This window comes from Melospiza georgiana, chromosome 10, assembly GCF_028018845.1.
Source record: "Melospiza georgiana isolate bMelGeo1 chromosome 10, bMelGeo1.pri, whole genome shotgun sequence".
Taxonomy (NCBI): Eukaryota; Metazoa; Chordata; class Aves; order Passeriformes; family Passerellidae; genus Melospiza; species Melospiza georgiana.
In genome coordinates, this window is record NC_080439.1 from 21645125 (window position 1) to 21665684 (window position 20560).

General features: G+C 59.6%; 1 protein-coding gene across 3 annotated transcripts; it reads right to left on the reverse strand.

The window, feature by feature from the left end:
* Positions 1–3: 3 nt before the first annotated feature.
* SNED1 (sushi, nidogen and EGF like domains 1) lies at positions 4–20303 on the reverse strand. Of its 3 annotated transcripts, XM_058031194.1 has the most exons (33): positions 20051–20303; positions 17115–17402; positions 16492–16632; positions 15629–15791; positions 14568–14693; positions 14343–14456; positions 13478–13591; positions 13118–13231; positions 12881–12997; positions 12486–12611; positions 12122–12226; positions 11570–11683; positions 11330–11446; positions 10786–10902; positions 10590–10706; positions 10336–10449; positions 10082–10255; positions 9804–9917; positions 9111–9224; positions 8591–8704; positions 8396–8509; positions 7579–7875; positions 5056–5239; positions 4859–4971; positions 4175–4453; positions 3696–3840; positions 3346–3428; positions 2500–2586; positions 2191–2307; positions 1735–1825; positions 1065–1148; positions 806–844; positions 4–451 (listed from the first exon to the last, which is right to left on the reverse strand). In XM_058031194.1, exons 1-32 carry the CDS (start codon positions 20252–20254, stop codon positions 808–810), a joined length of 4338 nt encoding a protein of 1445 aa, XP_057887177.1. In that variant the 5' UTR covers positions 20255–20303; the 3' UTR covers positions 4–451; positions 806–807. The 3 variants fall into 3 exon arrangements, with proteins under 3 accessions (XP_057887177.1, XP_057887175.1, XP_057887176.1); XM_058031192.1 differs by lacking the exon at positions 1735–1825; XM_058031193.1 differs by lacking the exons at positions 1735–1825; positions 20051–20303 and having other exon boundaries at positions 16492–16678; positions 17115–17394.
* Positions 20304–20560: the final 257 nt, after the last annotated feature.

Here is a 20560-nt window from a genome sequence, read left to right on the forward strand (position 1 = left end):
AGCATGTTTCTGGGGGCCAGATTTCAGGTGATGGCTAAAGCTTTTTGGTCTGCATTAAACTGTTTTATTTGAGGGTTATAGGTAATTTATAACCTTGGATTACGAGAACAGATTGGTGCAGATGCTGTTGGCAAGGGGCTGGGCTGGTCCCTGAGTGAAGCGGGGAGCCCGTGGCTTGTGCAGAGTGGCTGGGGGTGCTGAGCAGGGCTGGCCCCTCAAGGGGCACTGAGAGGGGGCCAGCAAAGGCAGTGCTGGGCCAGCAGGGGGAAAGGGAGCACTACTCAGTGTGCTGATCCAGCTGCGTGTCCCTAATGGGCCGGAGGAGAGGGAGAGGTTGACACCAGGCAGGAAGTTCAACCCTGCTGTGTTCAACCCCGTGAGCAGATCTGATCTTCCTGGTGTTCAAAAAGCCCTTAGATGTGGAAAGACGAAGCTTCTACTGCTTTAAAACCTGTGGAGGAGGAGGAGGAAAATGAGCTGGTGTGCAGAGTCTGCCAGATGCCCTGCAGCTGGCCTCTGCCCACCCTGTGCACCACCTTGTGCTGAGAGAAGGGGACCTGCAGCCTCCAGGGCTCCAGCCTGGCCCTTTCTATGCAGGAATTTCTTGCTCATATGGAGCTGCAGAGCCAGGGGGAAGCAGAGCATTCCCTCCTGCTTCTCCACCCCAGCCACAGCCAGGAGCCCTCAGACCTCCTGGACACGGTGCCATGAGCAGGGTTGTGCCCTGGCCTGCACCCCTCTCCCTGACTCGCTGCATGAGAGCTGCCCCTGCCTGCATCTGGGGAGGGCTGGAGCAGGTACTTACCTCTAGGGCTTCTTCAGTGTGTGACTGTTGCTTGGCTTTCTGCAAGAGAAGGGAGGACAGCACTGTCAGCCCCTGCCCCTTGGCCATTGCTCACAGACAAGCACACGGCACTGCCATCCATGCCTTGGTCATGTCTGCACCCCTCAGCATCCACCCCCAGCCTGGGGTCCCCCTGCATGGTGGGGCACACCAGCCAGCCCCTGCCCCTGCCCAGGATCCCAGCAAGGCTGGCACATCCAGTGTGGGCTCTGAGCTGTACCTGCTGCTCGTCCTCTTGGCAGTGGTGCTCTCACAGCTCTCCTTGTAGCAGATATCCTGGTGTACCTTGTAGACTCTCCTGGACCTGCACACACAGTGGACATGTGGGAACAAAAGGGAGAGATGTGCTTTCATGAGAGTGAAGGGGAAGTCTGGGTATTTCCCCTGGTTCCTTCCAGGCTGCAGTAGCCAACCTTGGCAGGAATGGGACCAGATTACCCCAATTTTTCCTGCTGTGCTGGGGGACTGATCCCAGCCAGGCCCTTGTGCCTCCATCACAGGGGGGCCAGGGGCAGAGCAGAGCCCCCCTGCCCTGGCACTGCACCAGGGCTCCCCCAGCCCTCTGCTCACAGATGGAGAGGCAGCCAGGAGCTGGATGGGATCTGCTGCTGTCTGGGGCTCACACACACACCAAATCCAACCTTGCTGCCACGCGGGTGGGTGACACCAGGATGGGGCTGTCACTTGAGCCCCGCCCTGCCCTGATGCACGGCTGGGGTGGGCACAGGGGCACTCCAGGCTGCTCAGCCTGCACTGGGGAGGGGGCAACTGCCAGCTGGGGCTGGAGACGGCCTTGAGCTCGCTGTCCCTTCCCCAAAGCCGAGCTGCAGGGAGACACCCCCAGCTCAGAGCACAGGGGAAGGGCAGCATCACCTGCAGGCAGTACTCACAGGTAGTGGCAGGTGCCTCCTTCCCACACGGGGAATGCCCTGGTTTCCGAGTACAGCCGCGTGCACGAGTGGGGCACCTTCTTGCAGGCTGCTTGGGGAATAGGAGAGGGGAGCTACCACTGAGCCCATCCCTGGCCCTGCCTGCCTGTGCCTCGGGGCAAGGGTCTGCTGAGGCCCCCCCGGCCTCAACACAGCTGACCCGGCAGCAGAAGCAGAGCCCCCAGCCTCACACTGCCTACACAACTCCCTGGGTGAGGCAGGGGCCTGGCAGGGAGCTCAGCCAGGGGCAGAGCCCAGCCCCTCTCCCAGCTGCCAGCACAACACGGATCTCCAGCAAAGCCTGGGCACTGTGGGAGCCCCTGGGCGCTGGCAGGGTGTGCTGGGTGACCATGCTAGGGGACATGCTGTGTCAGGGACAGGCAGCAGCCTGGCCCTCGGGCACGGCGTGGCACTCACCCAGCTGGCAGAGCCTGCCCTTGAAGCCCGGGCGGCAGGCACAGTGGTAGGACTCCCCATCTCTGGTGCAGGTGCCTCCATTCCTGCAGGGATTCTGGGAGCAGTTCTGCCCCTCTCCTGCAAAACACGCTCCACCATCAGAGCCCGGGGCCACAGCTCAGCCCTGCCAAGGCCCTGGCATTGCCAGGGTGCTCCCAGGAAGAGCAGGTGGGCAGGGGTGCCCTCCAAGGAGGGCAGGCTGGTGCTGAGCAGGTTGCCTGTGGGGCCAGGGCTGGTTCCTGCTGCTGTGGGTCTCCCCCTGGGACTTACTCTTGCTCTTTGCCTCACGCAGCTGCAGTGCCAGACTGTCCCAGCTGGACACCTCTGTGTTCTCCAGCCTCACTGGAGCCTCTGGCTCTGGACAATGAGAGGGTTAAATGTCACCTTCCAGGCCAGAGCCAGACCCAAAGGCAGCCCCTCCCAGGGGATCCAGCCTGCCTGCAGCCCTGGGGCACTGCTCAGGCCTGAGGCTCTGCTTTATCCCTTCCCAGCTGGCATCCCTAGAACTGGGGTGACACTCACTCCTCCTGGAAGGGTTTGGGACACAGAGTCCAGGGCAAAACCAGGATGTGCAGAGAGGCCAAGGGCTGCCCTCAGGTGTGCCAGGCCCCTTCCCCACCCCATGGTTTGCAGGGTATCTTGGGTACCTTGAAGGGTGCTCTAGGGTATTTTGGGTTGGCACTTGGGTTGGTCCCCAGTCTTCTGGGGATGGAAAATGGGGGCTAGGTCTGACTAGTGAGGGCTTTGTCACCCAGGCCCTCTCCTCAGGTGTGAGGCTGCTCTTGACAGTGAGGGCTGAGGCTGCTGGGCAGGCAGGGGCTGCACTGGAGGGCTATGGGGCCACTGCTCAGGCTCCTGCAGGGAAGCAGGGCAGGCACAGTCAGCACTGCCTCCCATCACAAGGGTCCTTCTATGGGCTCCCCCAGCCAGTCACCCCTCTCCTCGGGCAGGGGTCTAAGAGGCAGAGCAGATGTTTGCCTGCCCAGGGCCAGGGGAGAGGGCTCCACCCCCCTCTATAGCTCCAGCAGCCTGCCTGGCTGCCACCTCAGCTCGCAGGGAGGAGCAGGAGATGGCACTGGCTGGCAGGAGCAGGGCACAAGGCACAAGAGCACTCACGTGTTTTCACAGTGATGGATCTTCCCAGCGCAGGGCCAAACCTGGCACTGATCCTCCCTCTGCCATCCACCAGCTCTGTGAACCTGGGACAGGAGAGCCATGAGGGTACAGGGCACTGCAGGCTCTGTGTGCTGGGGCTCGTGGCAGCTGCATAAAGCATTCACTGGTGGCATCAGGATCTGGGCAAGTCCCATGGGGGAACTGCTCTCAGGGTAAGGGGCCTGGCTGAGAACCCCAGTGGGAGGGCAAGAGGCTGCACCCCAGCAGGAGCACACCCGGGCATGGAAGCTGGGAAAGGGACTGCCTCAGCCGAGTGCTTGGGTGAGTGGAAGAGCTGAGGCAGGGCCTACCTGGGGGCAGGCGAGGGCTCCTCAGCCGTGTCGTGATCTGCCAGCAGGCGGAGCTCCGGCAGGAAGGCAGGCGGCAGCCTGTTCCGCAGGACCCGCGGGTGCCCGGCTTGGCTCCACCGCCTCTCTGGAGCCCCATCCCTCTGCACTGCACACCAAAGGATGAGGCTTAATGGAGGCAGCGTGAGCCAGCAGCCGACCTCCCAGCCAGTGCCATCATCCCCAGGCTGCCAGGTGGGGATGCAGGTGCCACACACACTCTCCACACACCAGGGATGCAGGTGCCCATCACCAAGCTGGAGCTTTGTGTCTGCCCTTTGCTAACCCTACAACCCCCACCTCCCATTCCAGTGGAGCTGTGACAAAAGAGTGATGAGGCAACAAGGGCTCCTCACTCTGTTGGCCAACTGCTTTCCACCCCTTCCCTGTCCTCCCATGCCCCCCTCGTGCTGCAGCAGCCAGCAGAGCCCGGGAGCACTCACAGGTGCTGACGTGGAGGTGGATGGGCTCGCTGTGCAGCTGGCCCTGCTCCGTGTTCTGCACGGCTGTCAGGGACAGGTGGTAGCGCTGGCCTGGCAGCAGGTCCCGCACCGTGTAGGACACCAGCTTCCCGTTGGGCACGTAGCGGCTCTTGACGCTCTGGGCCGTGGTGACATTGATGATGTACCCCTCCGTGGTGCCAGCAGGCGGCTGCTGCCACGCCATGGACACAGAGGTGGCGCTGACGTGGGAGGCAGTGAGGTTCTGTGGGGGGAGAGGCCCTGCAGCAGGCAGGGGATGGGGAGGACACGGTCAGAGCTGGTGTCCCTGGATGCTCACATCACCTTATCCCAGCCTGCCTGGCACTGCCCAGGCCAGCCCCGAGCCTGCTCAACACTCAGTTCTTGCTAAGACAGACAGAGCCTCACTGCACCCTGGCACCCAGGTCAGGCCTTGCCTTCTGGCTGCTGGACAGCAGAGGATGAATTGCACCCATGCATGGGGCTGGTCTCAGAGACTGAACAACATCTGGCAGGGGAGCACATGCCAGAGTCTTTCCTGGCCTCCCCAGCCCTGCCTGCACACCTCCTGCTGGCTGTGCTGGCCAGACAGTCTGGCAGCTCCCACACCTCTCCCTCCCCACAGCTTTCCTGCCAAGCCAGGATGGCAAAGACAACCTCACTCACTTGTCCACACATGAAAAGGGGCTGTGGCCAGGCTCTCTGAGGGGTGGTCTTCCACTCCCAGGCCGCTCAGCGTTGTGACATGGATGATATACCTCTCTCCTGGCTGCAGGTCCCTGTGCAGGAAAAAGACAAGACGGGAAGGGGTGAGCAGGGCCAGCTGAGGGAGGCAGACCCCGGCACCCAGCAGCAGCACTCACAGGAAGGTGTACTTGGCCACGCTGCTGTTGAGCTCCACGGTGCGGGCTGCCAGGTCCCCCGTGTGGCGGATGGAGACCCTGACCCTGCTGACAGTGGAGTGCTGCAGGCGGTGCAGAGCCCAGTGCACCGTGATGGCGCTGGCAGTCACATTGCTGATCTCAAAGCCTTCCACCGGGCGCGGCCCTGGCCGGAGCAAGCACAGAGCACCGCGGTCACCCCGGGTCACCCCTCCCTTCCCTGTGTGCCCCCAGGGCACCTCTGCCTCGCCTTCCCCTGAGGAACGGCTCAGTGCCACCTCTCCCACTGAACTCATGCTCTCCTCAGTCCCCAGGCAGGTGGGAGGCACATCTGTCTGCCACCCACAGGGCCTTGGGTACTCTGCCCCAGCCCCCTGCCACAGCTCCAAAGGGGCTGCACTGCCCAGGCACAGCCCTAACCATAGAATCATCAAGGCTGGAAGAGAACTAGGATCATCCAGTTAAACCATCCTTCCAGCACTGTCACTATAACCCTACACCACATCACTCAGCACCATCCAGATGCCTCCTGAACACCTCCAGAGATGGTGACTCTACCTGGATATTCCCTGGATATCCGATTCCAATGTTTGACCACCCAAAGAGTGAAACATTCTTTACTACTATCTAATGTGAATTCTCTGTCTTGGCTTTAAGCCATTAGTTCTTTAAGCCATTAGTTCTCTCTCTGCATTCATGACAGAAGAAACCAGCCTCCACCACACTACAACCTCCTGTCAGGGAGTTTTGGAGAGTTATGAGGTCCCCCCTGAGCCTCCTCTTCTCAAGGCGAAACAAACCCAGCTCTCAGCTGTTCCTCATCAGGTATGTTTCCCAGACCCCTGACAAGCCTTGCTGCCCTCTCTGGCCATGCTCCAGTGCCTCAATGTCCTTTTTAAAGTGAGGGGCCCAGAGCTGAATGCACTGCAGCCTCGACAATGCCGAGCACAGAGGGATGCTCAGCTCCCTAGTGCTGCTGGCCATGCTGCTCTTGATACAGGTCAAGATGCCATTGGCCTCCTGAGCCATTTGGGATCACTGTTGGCTCACGTTCAGCCAGCTGTCAACCAGCACCCCCAAATCCCTTTCTGCTGAAGAGCTCTTCACTCCTCCCCCAGCCTGGAGCTGGCAAGGGGCTGCTGTGACCCAAGTGCAGGGCTCAACACTTGGCCTTAGTGAACATCATGCTGTTATCCTCAGCCCTTTGATTGAGTGTGCCAAGGTCTCTCTGCAGGGCCTTCCTACTCTCAAGCAGACCAACACTCCCATCAACTTGGTGTTGGCTACAAATTCACTGAGGGTACACAAAATCCCTAGGTCCAGACCATCAGTAAATACGTTAAACAGGACTGGCCCCAAACCAAGCCCTGGGGAACCCCACTAGTGACTGCCAAGTCCAGGGCACACTTCAGGTGGCCATCCTGACCTCAGCATCCAGCTGTGCTTTGAGATGGTGTGCATTATGCTGCCATCTCCTCCCCTGGGCTTCCCTTGGTCTCAGCCTGCTGTGGGAGATGGGGCTTTACCACCACCATTCTCCTCTCCTCAGAGGCCATCTGCTTTCCTAATTCCCTCCATCCTGTTGGCATTTGCTTTCCACACTTGCCTGCCATAGGAAGTGGGATCAAAGCCGCTCTGCCTGCCCATGGCCCAGAGGCATCACTGTGCCCCTTCCTCTGTGCATGGAGCAGAGGTCCCTGACAGACACTGCCCTCGCTGCCATGTTCCCACACCAAGCCCAGCAGTATGGCAGGACTGGTTCACAGGATTGCAGAAGCCCTGCTGCCTGCCTTGCACAGGGGCCCCTCATACTCTCCTGGGCACAGTGACAGGGAGCAGGACAGCCTGGCCCCAATGAACAGGGCTCAGAGCAATCCCCACTGCAAGCTCCCTGGACAGGGTGAGCCACAGGGCGTCAGGCCTTTTACTCACAGCAAAGAAAACAGCGATTCTCTGTGTCAAGCACTTTCCAGAGGCCCTCAGGTTTTAGGATCTGCACCAGCAAACCTGCTAGGTTTGATACCATGCTGGAGCTGGTGGCAGGCTGGAGGTGGCAGCACAAACCCTGGCACGTGCAGGGGCCACGCACGCTCACGACCGTGATTGTCACAGACATCTTTTATGAAAAATCCTTTCCTTAGGATTTTTCCTCCTGAGAAGCTGGGAGGCCTCAGGAAAAAAATGTAAATAATGATTATCTGCTGCTGTGGAATGCAACAGGTGCATCTGTGATTGGTCTCTTGTGGTTGTTTCTAATTAATGGCCAATCACAGTCAGCTGGCTCAGACAGTGAGTCCGAGCTACAAGCCTGTGTTATTCATTCTTTTTCTATTCTTAGCTAGCCTTCTGATGAAATCCTTTCTTCTATTCTTTTAGTATAGTTTTAATGTAATATATATCATAAAATAGTAAATCAAGCCTTCTGAAACATGGAGTCAGGTCCTCATCTCTTCCCTCATCCCTGTGAACACGGCCACACGCGATCCCCCTGGGGACGCTACTCACTAGTGCGCGTGGTGAGCATGACGGGCCTGCTGATATCATTCTTGTTGTTCACGTTGCGTTTGACTGAAAAGACAGAAATATTGTAGGCTCTGCCGGAGGTTAGTGCCCGCAATTGGTGGGCAGAACGACTTCGGTCCACAAAATCTGTCCTGCGGTAAGAGCCGTCGAGGGATACGTACGTCACGGCGTAGCCGTCAATGAGTTGCCTGGCAGCTGCGTCCTCAGGTGGGTGCCAAGAAATCAACACACCAGTGTCCTCCACCCTTTCCACCTTTAATGAGGTTGGTGGCAGCAATTCTTCAGGGTGTGTGCAAAAGCAAAGGGGAGAGGTAATGCCATGAATCTTTAGAGAACAGACCCTGTCAGCAAGCGGCAGAACAGCGGCGATAAGAGGACGAGGTCCTCGCTCATTTTGCCTGGCACACCGGGCAGGGGCTCTCTGGGTGTAAGCCAGCCCTGGCTCAATGGGCACAGGAGGAGCCAGGGCGCCAGGAGCATTCCCTGGTATCACTGGTGGCCAAGCACTTGTGGCCACTGCGGGACGGGGCGAGGGGTCTGGGGGAGGCCAGTGCCAAGAGGCTTCTCTTGGATGCCTCCGCCTCCCCTCCTGAGGGCATCCGAGGGATTGCCATTGCTGCAGGGGAAATCTGTCCCCCGTGTCCTGGTGCCCCCCCAGGGCGGGCCCCCAGCCCTGCCCAACTCAAGGAGTGCTGCTGGTCCCGGATGGTGCTGAGCCCCTCGTGGGTGGGCGGTGGGCACTGCCAGGCTGGCGTCAAGCCCCACATCATGTCCTGGTGCTGCTGCTGAGGGCCTTTACCTTTTTCGCAGTTCTTGCCTGTGTAGCTGACTTTGCAGGTGCAGCTGTGGGTGCCATTGCTGGGCAGGCAGTAGCCTCTGCTCCCACAGGGGCTGGAGAAGCACGGGTCACTGGCTGTGGGAGAGGTGCCAGGTTTGGCAGTGTCAGCAGTGCCCCTGACCCCGGGGCCACCCTGTGCTGCCCTGCCTGCCTCACCTGTCTCACAGTGGTAGCCGAAGAAACCCTCTGGGCACACACAGAGGTAGGAGCCCCCGTAGCTCTCACAATCCCCTCCGTTTTGGCAAGGGTCTGACTCACAGGCATCCACTTCTGGAGGGGGAAGAAGGCCCACAGTGAGCATGCCAGCAGCCAGCTCCCAGCCTCCATGAACGAGCAACACTGACAGACCCCTGAGGGGGCAGCAGGGCAGATGCACAGCCCAGAGTTTGGCACAGCTGGGCTGGACACTGAAACCCCCACTGTACACCATGGTGCCCATATCCCCAGGAAAGTATGGACACCTTGGAAAGGAAGTCCATCACTGGTGGACACTTCATTCCTTGTTCCCTCCCCCTCAGAGCAGTTTCAGCTCTGCCCCCAATACTACAGGCAAGGAGGTGCTTGGGCTCAAGGTGTCCCAGACAACAACGAGCCACCTGGCATGGTGCCAGCCCTGGCAGTGTCCTGGTGCCACAGTCCAGCCTCCCACTGGCCCCAAGGAAGGGAGAGCCCCTACCTGTCTCACACTGGGTGCCCAGGAAGCCCTCAGGACAGGAGCAAGCAAAGGACCCGGGCAGGTCTTGGCAGGTCCCGCTGTTCTTGCAGGGCTCTGACTGGCACTCGTCAACATCTGGGGTGCAGAGGGAAGAAAGACACCAGCTCAGCACAGACATGGCTGGAGCTAGGGACAGGGGCTTGGAGAGCAGCACTCCTCCCCCTGGGCATGGACCCTTCCCATGCCATTTGCCTCCCCAAGCCCAGTGGCCAGGAATATCCCTGCTACTGGATGCCCACTGCCTCAGGCCTGCCATGAAGAACATGGCATGGAGACATTCCTTCAGGGACACCTGGGGACAACTGGCAGTGTGAGGCTGTGCCAAGAGATCCATCCCACAGGGTGCCTGTGTCATGTCCCCTCATCTAGCTTCCAACTGCCTCTGCCAGATCTCAGGGAGCTGGGCTGAGCCACCTGCCAGAGTTCCACCACCTCCCACACTGCCCATTGTCCTCAAACAGAAGCAGTGTCTCCCTGCTGGAAAACCCTACAGTTGGCTGGGAGCCCTGGGAAAGAAGGCCTTGCCTCAGGCTGATCCAAGCACACACAACTCCTGGTAACATAGCTCCTTTGCAATCCATGGGGCTTTCCCAAGGGTGGAGGGTGAGGGAGGCATTGTGACAGTCCTGCAGCATGGGTGGCATGGTCTCTTACCCAGCTCACAGTGGTGGCCTGTGTAACCTGGCTCACACAAGCACAGGAAGGCAGAGACACGATCCTTGCACTGGCCACCATTCAGGCAGGGCTGCGACTGGCACTCATCAATCTCTAAAGAAATTTGAGCAAGGGAGAGGCATGAGCACAGGACAGGGATCCCAGGGGGAAGGCAGCAGACAACTGCACTACAGTTCCTGGGGTCACCAAACCATGGTGGTGACCTCAGGCCACTGGGATGGTGTCCCAGGGCTTGCCCAGTGCCCAGTGTTCCTCACCATCGCACTCAGGGGGGTCGCTCCAGACGCCTGGCACACGGCACACACGGGGATGGTTGTGCTGGCTGAGGATGTAGCCCAGCTCACACTGGTACTCAGCCAGTGAGCCCACCTTGGTGGAGTTGAAAGAAGCCTGGGCATGCTTCACCTCACTGGGGATGCCACAGTCAACTTCTGTGGAGAGACAGGGGATGAATGGGGCCCACAGAGGCACCCCAAGTTCCCAGCCAGCAGGGGAAGTGCGAGGCCCTTACCAAACTGGCAGTGCTTCCCTACATAGCCCAGGGAGCAGGTGCAAGCATAGCCCCTGCCGAGCTCCTCGCAGGTAGCCCCGTTCTCACAGGGGCTGGGAAAGCAAGGGGAGGGCACTGGAAGAAGAGCAGAGCAAGGAATGAAACCAGAGCCAGCCCCAGCAGGGCACAAGGAAGGGGGCTCCAAGCAAGCAGCGAGCTCCTGACAGCCACACTCACCATCCCCCCAGGCAGTGGCACACCCTCCCCAAACCTACCAATCTCGCAGTGCCGGCCGGTGTAGCCTGGGGGACAGTCACACTTGTACTTGCCGATGTAGTGGAAACACGTGCCTCCGTTCTGGCAGGGCCCCGAGGCACAGGGGTCCGGCTTACCTGGGGGCACAAGGCGGCCGTGAGCCCGGTGGGCGGGGCAGCTGCCGCCTCTCCTCCCACGGGGGCCGGGGGGCTGTACCGATCTCGCAGTGCTTGCCGGTGAAGCGGTAGGGGCAGGAGCAGTGGTACTCGCCGTCCGCCTCCCTGCAGGTGCCCCCGTTGCGGCAGGGCCCCGTGCTGCAGAGCCGAGGCTTGGCTGCAGAGAGAGCCCAGAGCGGGGTCACCCGGAGCTGCTGCCCCACACCAGCACCCACCAGCCCTCCTGAGGGAAGCCTGACTGCATCCTGCAACACCACAAAAACTACAGCCATGGCAGATGTGCTTGGGGCCAACTGGTGCATGATGCTGGGAGACAGCTGGCTGCCCCCAAGGGCAGAAGTTGTGGCATGTGAATAAAAACCACCAACACTGATGGTGTTGTAGAGGAAACAACTGATCTGCTGTTGCAGCTGTTGGGTGACAACATTCATTCAATCCCTCCCTCTACCCTGCAGGATGGGATGGGAAAACCTGCACCAACTTCCAGCTCTGCAAGCAACTGTTCATCTCCCAAGAAAGTCAAACCAAGCCCTTCTCCCAACCTGTGCCAGGCGCTGGTGCCACAGGGGGCACTGTGGAGGTACCTTTCTCGCAGTGCATGCCCAGGAAGCCTTGAGGACACTCGCAGCTGTACGAGTCATCGTGAACCTTGCAGGAGCCCCCATTCAGGCAGGGCTCTGAGTCGCAGGGGGATGGCATTGCTGCAGAGCCAAACACAGGGATCACTGAGGACATGTGGCCAGGGGTGCAAGGGCAGCTCCCCTTGAGGTGAGGTGAGGGTGTCCCCACCCCAGGGCTGTTCCCACATCCCCGTGGAGGCTTACTGTGGTTGGTGCCATAGCTGGTGTGGCAGACACAGAGGTAGCTCCCGCCATACTCCATGCAGTAGCCGCCGTCCGGGCACTGCGTGTTCATGTTGCACGGTGTCGTGGTGACTTCTGCAAACACATGGCAGTGCCAGCCTCTTTCAGTCGGTGGCAGGAGGACACCCACATGGAAACAGGAGTCTCCTAACTTTGCAGGGTCCAACGAGGCAGGACAGATCTTCTGGCACACACAGTGCAAATGGCAATGCCCAGCCTGGACGCTCAGCGAGCTTCAGCAAGGGAGCACACAAAGGCCACAATTCCCTCCCCACCCACGGGAGCTGAGCTGAGGCAGAGGCTGGGAGAGGCACAGCTCCAAGGAAAGGAGCTGATGGAGGTGGAAGCACTGCCATCTCACCAGGTGACAATATTTCCAGGCTCAGATTCCGTGTGTGTCCCTGGCAGTGTGCTAGGCCCAGGCATGGGCAGTGCCTCCTTGCTGACCCACAGGCTGCCTGACTCAAGCATCCCAGAGGGAATGAACACAGCAGGCAAGAAGCTTTCACCTACCGAATTCACAGAGGAGACCAAAAAACCCAGGAAGGCACTGGCAGACGGTGACATTGCCCTCCAGACAACTGCCCCCATTACGACACTCACAGCCCTCAGAGAGCTCTGCAAGACAGGAAACAGGAGCTTCCTGGGACCTCTCCTGCTTGTGGGCTAGGACAGATGCCACTCACAGGGGATGCTCAGGTGGGCAGCAGCCCTGAGGCCCTCAGACACACAGTCACAGCCTCCTCCGGGAGGACAGACCTGCTCAATCCCAGAGCCCTGAACAGGCCCTCTGGGACTGCTGCTTCTCCCTCTCATGAGCACCAAGGCTCCCCTTGACACGCTGCACCCCACCCCAAGTCCCCTGGGCTGTACTCACGGTCTCGGCAGTCCTGTCCAGTGTAGCCCTCCTGGCACTCACAGACATAGCCCCTCTCAGTCTCCAGGCAGCTGCCTGAGTTCTGGCACGGCTGGGAGAGGCAGGCGCCGGGCACACGGGGCCCACCTGTGGGGAATGGGGAGCCTGAGCTGGACAGCTCCAGTTTGGGGCTGGAACACCCTCTGTCCTGGGCATCCTGCTGCAGGTTTCAGCACAGTCAAGCAGCTCTGCAGGGAGGTGTTCCCTCCTGGCAGCACCACAGCTGCTCTGCACATGCCAACCACCAGTTTCAGCAGTGCCTATGGCTGACACAGCCCCTTTGCAGCCATGTGCCCATTCCTGCCCGGTGCCCCTGACTGCAGTTCCCGTGCCAGGCTGGTCAAGGCCTCACGCACCGTACTGGCAGTTGTTGCCGTAATAACCCGGGGAGCAGGTGCAGATGTAGCGGCCAGGGCGGATGTAGTTGCACGTCTGCCGGTTCTGGCAACTCCGGTCCTCGCAGGAAGAGGAATCTGGTAAGGGGAAAGCAAGGCAGTGAGCAGGAGGAGAGCCTGGGCTTGGGAGAGGGCCATGATGGCCAGCAGAACACGGGGGACACAGTCCCTGCCGTGGGACACGCTGGGGCACAGCACCTGTCTCGCAGCGCTGTCCCACGAAGGGCTCCAGGCACACACAGGTGTAGTTATCGACCAGGTCCATGCAGTGCCCGCCGTTCAGGCACGGGCTGGACTCACACTCGTTCACCTCTGCAAGGGGAGGCCAGGAAAGGTCATCAGGTCATGTGTGGGCACAGCCAGCTCACCTGGTGCCTCCTTCCCAGCCTGGATGATGCTCAGGAGGGTGAAGGTGATGGACAGAAAAAATAGGTGCCATTGGCAATTCCAAACACTCCTCTCCCAAAACTACATCCAGGAATGAAGCTGACTGGGAAGGAAGCTTGCCAAGGTATGAAACATCACCATCTCCATCCCATTCCTGTTTCTGTCACCCACCTGTTTGGCAGTCCTCCCCTGTGTACCCTGATTGGCACAGGCATTCTGCTGTCCTGTTCACCACCTGGCAACTCCCACCATTCTGGCACACCCTGTTCTCACATGGTGATTCTTCTGCAGAAGAACATCAAAAAAAGAGAGGCAGGGCTGTCAGCCTAGGTGCAGGACCAGCACATGGCACCCTCTACATGTGGTGATACCAGGCCTAGGCAGAGTATGGACTGGAGCCACTCATGCACCTTCTGTCAGGAGACAGTAGCCATGTCCCCAGTTATGACTGTCCCCAAAACCTGTCCTCAGGCAGCTCAGCTCTTTCACCCCACCACACCTCCTGGAAGTCAGTGTGCTCTGCTGGGCATTTCTCCCTCCCTTCCTTCCTCCCCCACAAGTCAACTCCCTTCTCGCCTTTTCCACTGGCGCAGCCGCTTGCTGGGAGCCAAAAGCTTTGGCGGCACTTCCAGCGGCAGGCAGAGGCCAGCACTGGGGGAAACCTGTAACCACAGCCCTGCCAGGGACTGGGAGGTCTCCCCTGGCTTTGAAGAGCTTGGGACCAGAGCATCACCTGCAAAAGCAGGGCCTGCAAGGCTTGTTTGAGCACTGGCTGCCAGCTTTTCTGGCTAAGGGAGTGGTGGTGGAAGAGTGCTGGCAGCAGTGCTGAGCACAGCCCTCAGAAGAGTCAGCAGAAGGAAAGGCTCGTGGCCAGAGAAAAGTTTCTTTTGCCTGAAGCAAGCTGAAATCCAAATTGGCTGTCACAAACTGCTAGAGCCCAGCAGCTACTGCAGGAGCCCTGGTCTGAAGAGCCCTCCCAAGGGCAGAAGTGCCCCCAAACCTGGGGTCTCTGCTTTTCAAGGGCCACACTGCTCACCAGTCTCACAGCTGTTGCCTCTGAAGCCTGGCGGGCACCTGCAGGTGAACCTGCCAGCACCGTTGAGGCAGGTGGCTCCATTCTGACATGGCTGGGAGAGGCACTCATCCACATCTGAAACACAGCCCCAGGTGGGGACAGGAGCTCAGGGCAGGGACAGACAGACTGCCAGCACGCAGCAGTGACACTGAGAGCTAGACCTGCTCCCTGCAGCAAAGTGCTCACCAACATGGCACCTCTTCCCAGTAAAACCGGCCAGGCAGGAGCAGGTGTAGGAGGGGTTCCCCGTGATGCAGTCCTCGATACACTTCCCCCCATTCAGGCAGGGCCGCAGTGTCAGGCACACAGAGGCTGTGGGAACAGGCAGTGATCCCCTGTCACCCCACCCTGGCAGGGCTCACCTGCCACCTTCCAGCCACACCAGTGCCAGGGTCTCTCCCTGCACCCGCCCAGCTCCCTGGGGTGCTTGGGGAGCCCGTGGGGCTGCCTGCCTGATGGCGGGGCAGGGGCTGCTCCTTGCGGGCTCCCCTGGGACAGGGGGCAGTTTCACTCCTCCTGTGCAAGGGGGAGAGGCTGCACAGGTCTGCAGCCTGCCTGGGGGCAGGTCTGCTCCACTGGCTGAGGGGACATGAACGTGCCCTCACTTATCATTCAGGGCAGAGGGAAAGGGGACGGGGAGAGCCCATGTACAGAAAATCCACCGATAACGCAAGACACACAGATCACGAGTGGGAAAACACGGCCAGGGGGAAGTGGGGATGAGGAACTGGAGACCAACAGCTCTGTGGGGCACATGCCAGGACCCCCAGAGTGGGGAGCATGGACCAGGCCCTGGCAACCTAACCCCACATGGCAGGCTGGCATTCAGCAGCCCTCCATTTGGCTCAGCCCAATGTACCAGGACTGATGGACATATGCTCCCCCCAAGGGTGCTGGTCCCTCATGCCCTGCCTGGCAGTGGGTTGGCAGGGGCCCAGCTGTGCACATCACCTCCTCCCCAGCCTCCCTCATCACTCCCCACAGGCTTCTTTAAACTAAGAACTCTTCCTCCCCTTCCCATTTGCTCTCCCAGCCGTTCCCAGCCCCAGGGCAACCACAGGTGCCATGCCCAACCACAGCTGGTGCTGAAGACAGTCCCCACATAGCTGCCTCCCCTCCCTCCCCAAAGCCCTTCCAGACATCTCTTCCACCCCGCGGAGGTGGGGGTTGAGGCAGGGAAAGATGGGGCTGGAGAACAGTGTGGGGTTGGGTTGGGAGTTAAGTAAACCTAACTGCTGTCCTCTTACTTGTATTGCTGCAGCCCCCCACTTGCACCTGGGCATCATCGATTCTGAACACCCAGCGCCCGGGGATACCCACATTTGTCGTCATCTCCACGTCAGCGATGTCATCGGTGCGGGATCCGGGGATGTTGAAGTAGCGCTTTCCATCACCGGCGTTAAAACCTGCCTGGAAGGACAGAGGCACAGAGCAAAGAGACATCACTAACGCATGGAAAAGGCAGCTGGAGCAACAGGACTCATCTCTCCTGCCACATGGCACCACTGGTGGCACCACTCAGACCACCTTTCCCTTTCCACAGGCCAGCGCTCAGTCCTGTTCACACGACAGGACACCAGGGTGAAGCGAACACTTGGCCTGCTCAGTCCCTTCCTGGGAATTCAAATCCCATTTCCTTCCTCTCCACCTGCAGCATCCTGCCTGCTGCAGGCTGGCAAGCAGGGAGCCAAGCACGGATCAACTTGTGTGACGGTAAATTCACACATCCAAGTGGGCACTGGGGTTTTTGTGGGTGTGGGTGTTGGCTTTTTTCCCCTTTAACACAACAACACACACAGGGATGAAATAAAACTACAAGCAAAAGCTGTGCTAGCAGTGGCAGCTGCTCTTAAAGGCTGAGGTTAGGAAGGAAAAGGGACTGTGAAGCAGCAGCCAAGGCAAAGATCTGTGGTTTTGGGATAACAAAGCCCCCTGTATGGTCTCAGCTTTGGGAGCCAGAGCACACACAGATATTTAAGAACTCTGAAGAAGAAAAAACAAAAAACAAGCAGGGGGAGATTTTCCACCTCCAAGAAACCCAAACAGGAGCCACGAGCTCTCAAGGTGGATGTGCTACCCAGGCACCCCAGGGGCTACATTTGCCACTTACCTGTGCTGCGATGCCACCGAGCCCAGCAAAGTCCCCCCCACTGCTGGCGTGCATACCCGTGGTCCAGGTGATGGACTCATAGTTAAAGATGGTGAAGGAAAGCTTGCCATCCGTGATGAGCACAATCTGGAAAGTGTTTACCTGCAGCAGGGAGGGGAGGAAAGCAGTGAGGGACGATGAACCAGTCCTAAAATAAAGTGACAGAAACTGCATTCAGCAAAGGGATGTTTCCTTCCACCCCAGTCCTCCTCTATGAGCAAGGGCATTGGAGTTTAATTATTTTTAATCCCAACTTGTTGTGATCCTGAGCTACAACAGCTTGCTTCTCATCTCAGAGGAATGGGAAAAATGGGGGCAAATATGGATATTGAGTATCTGAAAGGCAAAAGGTGCCTCACTTTTGCCCAAGAAGGCTGATGATGTAAAGCCTCCACATGGCACAAGGAGGAGGGTTTGGTATTGCTATCCCACTATTGCTCTGCCACAGCAAGGTATGGTGACAGAGCCAACATGGCCAACATCATGGCCAGCTGAGCTCTGCTGACAGCTCCGTGCCAAGTGGAAGGTCTGGCACCACACTGAAGGCACACAGGTGGGGTGGCTGCCTTGCCTCAGCTACTCACTGGTGAAAATGAGTTGCCCCCGAAGAAGGTGACTCGGTACCAGGTTGCAATGAAGACCCACTGTGCAGAAAACTCTGGGAACTCAGGGAAATACTGGGCAATGTCCCTGCTGGCTCTGTCCAAGATGGGCTGCTCGGTGCTCTCTCGGTAATATATTTCACCTGCCCGCCGATTATCCACATCTGCCCAGAAAGCAGCAACCACACGCCGGTCCTTGGAGATGGGGAAGGCCACTGGTGTGAACTGGGACACCTCCTTCAGGAACGAGATGATCCCGTTGTTGTTTACCTGCAGAGAGCGAGGGAGAAAAAACGGGTGGCCACGGTTGACTCCTGCTGCCAGCAGGAATCCATGTTTTAGAGGTGCTTTCTATTTCATCTTTCTCTCCCCCTCCCCTTTCCACAAATATTGGAGCGCTTCCCCTTCCTGTCCTTAGAAGCAGAGACGTGCCTGAGCACCCACAACAGCCCCATCCCCCGGCCCAGCCTCCTGCTCGCTGGAGCGCGGCTGCGGCCGCTGCCCGAACAAACCCAGCCCTGTTCTCCGGGCCAGGGGAGGGGAACAGCTGCACAAACTGCAGGAGCCTGTGCATAAAACAAACAGCGCCCGGTGCGTGGGGCCAGCTCACGGCACCGCTCTTGGCAGGGGAGAGGCTCCCAGGCAGCCCAGGGGGCTGGACCCTGCTGCAGGGGGGCTGCGGGCACTGGCCCAGGGAGGGAGGAGCCCCGCTCCATCCTCCCACAGCACTCCGGGTGAGCCAAGGGGCTCTTGGTCACCTGGGCACCAAGCGCCACCACCCCGTGCAAAGCTGCTCTCATTAAAGTGGGGGATGCCAGACCCCCACGGTGAGATAATTCAAGCTGTTCCTCAGCACTTACTAATTGGGGCAATTAGGGTTCTGGGATGCATGGCAGAGGCAGGCTGAGCTCAGGGAAGGAAACTGGAACTAGTGGATGTTGCTGCCTGGATGTTCCTCCCAACTTGGGGATGCAGTGGGAATGAGGAAGGTGAAGAAACCCCCTGCCTGCCGGAACAGGGATCATCAGAGGGAAATGCTCTCACCCTGAGCTCCCAAATTCCCTGGAGGTGACCCTGCCACAGCACCATGACTGCCAGTCCAGTCAGCTCCAAGCCACTCTGCTCCCCAGCCCACAGCGACCGTGGGACAGGCAGGAACGCTCAGACTCCAGCCAAGCTCTCCAGGCAGGATGGAAAAGGGGGCCTGGTACAGGCAAGAGGCTCTCAACTGGAGAGAGCAGCTCTGGCACGCAGGCAGGCAGTGGTGTCACACTCGTGTGCCAAAAGGGAGCTGGGAGCCAGCATCCCCAGGAGCCATGTGGAAGCCAGAATGCTCTCACCCCAGCTGCCAGCACACCCAGGCACGGGGGGGCTGAGCTGTGCTGGCCTTGTGCAGTCCCCAGGGAGCTCCCCAGTCCCTGAGGAGGGTTCACAGCCCCTCCATTTGAGCACAGGGCAGTCCTTACTGTGACTAAGGGAAAGAGGATTCTGTTTTCCCAAAGCCTCTGTAACCCCACTGTGTCCGCAGAGGAACATTCTTCCCTTGATTAAAGCAAGATGGGAGAGAACCAGAGCCAAGAAGGGCTTTTTTTGTTGTTGCTGGTTTTTGTGAAGGAGGAGGGGGTGGTTGGAGGCAGCCCTTGAGAACAGAGGTTTCCAGGTGAACTCAGCCTTGTGCCAGTCCCCCTGGACAGCAGCTCCCTGGGGAGGAAGGCTCCTGCAACATGGATTTCTGTGCTGGGGGCAGGCAAGCTGGCCCTGCAGAGTCAGAGTGGGGTTTTAGCTCAGGGAAAGGGGATACACTGTCCTCTGATCCCTGCAGCCCCTCCAAAATCTACAGCTACACTGTGGATCCTCTATGGGACAACCATCATGTCACCTGGCTTCTCCCAGCCCCTTCTATCCTCCCACAGTGGCTCAAGCCCCAAGCCTGGATCCCTCCCACCCAATGGCAGGGCTGATGCTTTGATCAGGGGAAAAACACCAGGTAGGACCAAGGAGCCCCTGTGCTGAGCCAAGGCAGTGGAAAGGTACATGAGCCCAGCTCTGGGATGGCATCAAGGCAATGCTCAGCCCTCTCCTCTGCCACCTGGGTCTGGGTCATCACTAAGCCCAGAGCAAACTGGGGAGATGGGATCAAGATGCTGAAGGATTTACTATTCCAGGTGGAAACTGGCACGGGGAGCCGAAATCTCACTTCTGGATGCAAGACAGCACCACCCAAAAGGCTCCATGGTCAGCCAGGCACTTGGGCTTGCCCCTCTGGCCAAAGGGGACATGCTGGGCCAGGCATGACTCCAGTTCTTTGGCCACAGTCCCCTCCTGGTGGCTTAGAGGTTGCGAGGGAGTGTGTCACCAACAGTCCCAGTGGGCACAGGGAAAGGCGAGGGAATCAGATGTGCCGAGTGGGCAGCCCAAAGTGCAGCTGTCTTTATTCTAATCACACCCAGAGCCCCACCAACACCCCTCTGCCAGGGGCCACCACTCCAAGGCTGCAGCACACCAGCTCTGGGCTCCTGCCCTCCAGATGTGCCCGGCTCCCTGCTGCCGGGATCCCCCAGCATGTCACCAAGCCAGTGCCACACGGTGTGTGTGTACAGGGAATGCAGGCTCCAGCAGGGCTCAGTCCCAGCTCCCCACCGTGGGTGAGCATTCCCAAGGCACTGGGGCCAGGATCCTGCCTGGGGACCCCCACACCGAGCCAGGGGTCCTGCGTGCTCCCCAAACCCACCGCACCATCCTCGGCACATCGCTGAGGCTCCCAGGGAAGGGGGACCACCTGATGGCCCCCAAGGAAACTCGGATTCATCCAAGCACGACAGGAAAGAGGAGAGAAGAGGAAGGGAAGAGGAAGAATGAAACAGAGAAGAGGGAATTAGAGGGAGGGGAAAAAAGAAGGAATAGTGGGAATTACTCACATAGAGGCCGGTGTGCCCCGCACCGAAGAAGGGGAAGGGGATGGAGAGGGGCCGGAGCTCGGAGCCACCATCGTCCTGCTTCCGCGTGGCGGCGTCGCCCTGGGCCGGTCCGAAGGGGTAGAAGTCGCCGAGCGGCACCTCCGCAGCGGCCCTCAGGCACCAGCCCAGTGCCACCAGCACGGCCCAGCCTGCCAGGACCTGCATGGCCGCCGGCACCGCCGCTCGCCTCTCACGGCGGCACCAGCCACGGAAGCATGGCGGGGGCGGGGCAGGGCGGGGCAGGGCGGGGCAGGACGCCCGCGGAGGGGCACGGGGAGGGCGGTGGCTGATGCCGCTGCCCGGAGCCGGGCGCTGTGAGGCAGGAGCGGGGAGCCCGGAGCGATCCCCTCGGCGCCGCTCGGAGCAGAGGCCCCTCAGCCCCGCAGCGCTCCGAGCGCCCTCAGCCTGCCGGCCACGCCCCCACGCCTCATTTGCATAAACGGGGTGTGACCGGCCAATGGGAGCGCGGCG

Bases quoted from the DNA above. Each gene is read 5' to 3' on its own strand.
- SNED1 (XM_058031194.1), bottom strand. From the start codon at position 20,254: ATGCAGGTCCTGGCAGGCTGGGCCGTGCTGGTGGCACTGGGCTGGTGC. The intron at 4,454-4,858 runs GTGAGTGAGGTT...TGCCTGCTGCAG, and splicing joins CCCTTTTCATGTGTGGACAA to GGCCTCTCCCCCCACAGAAC. The intron at 2,308-2,499 runs GTAAGTCCCAGG...CGTGTTTTGCAG, and splicing joins GCGTGAGGCAAAGAGCAAGA to GAGAGGGGCAGAACTGCTCC.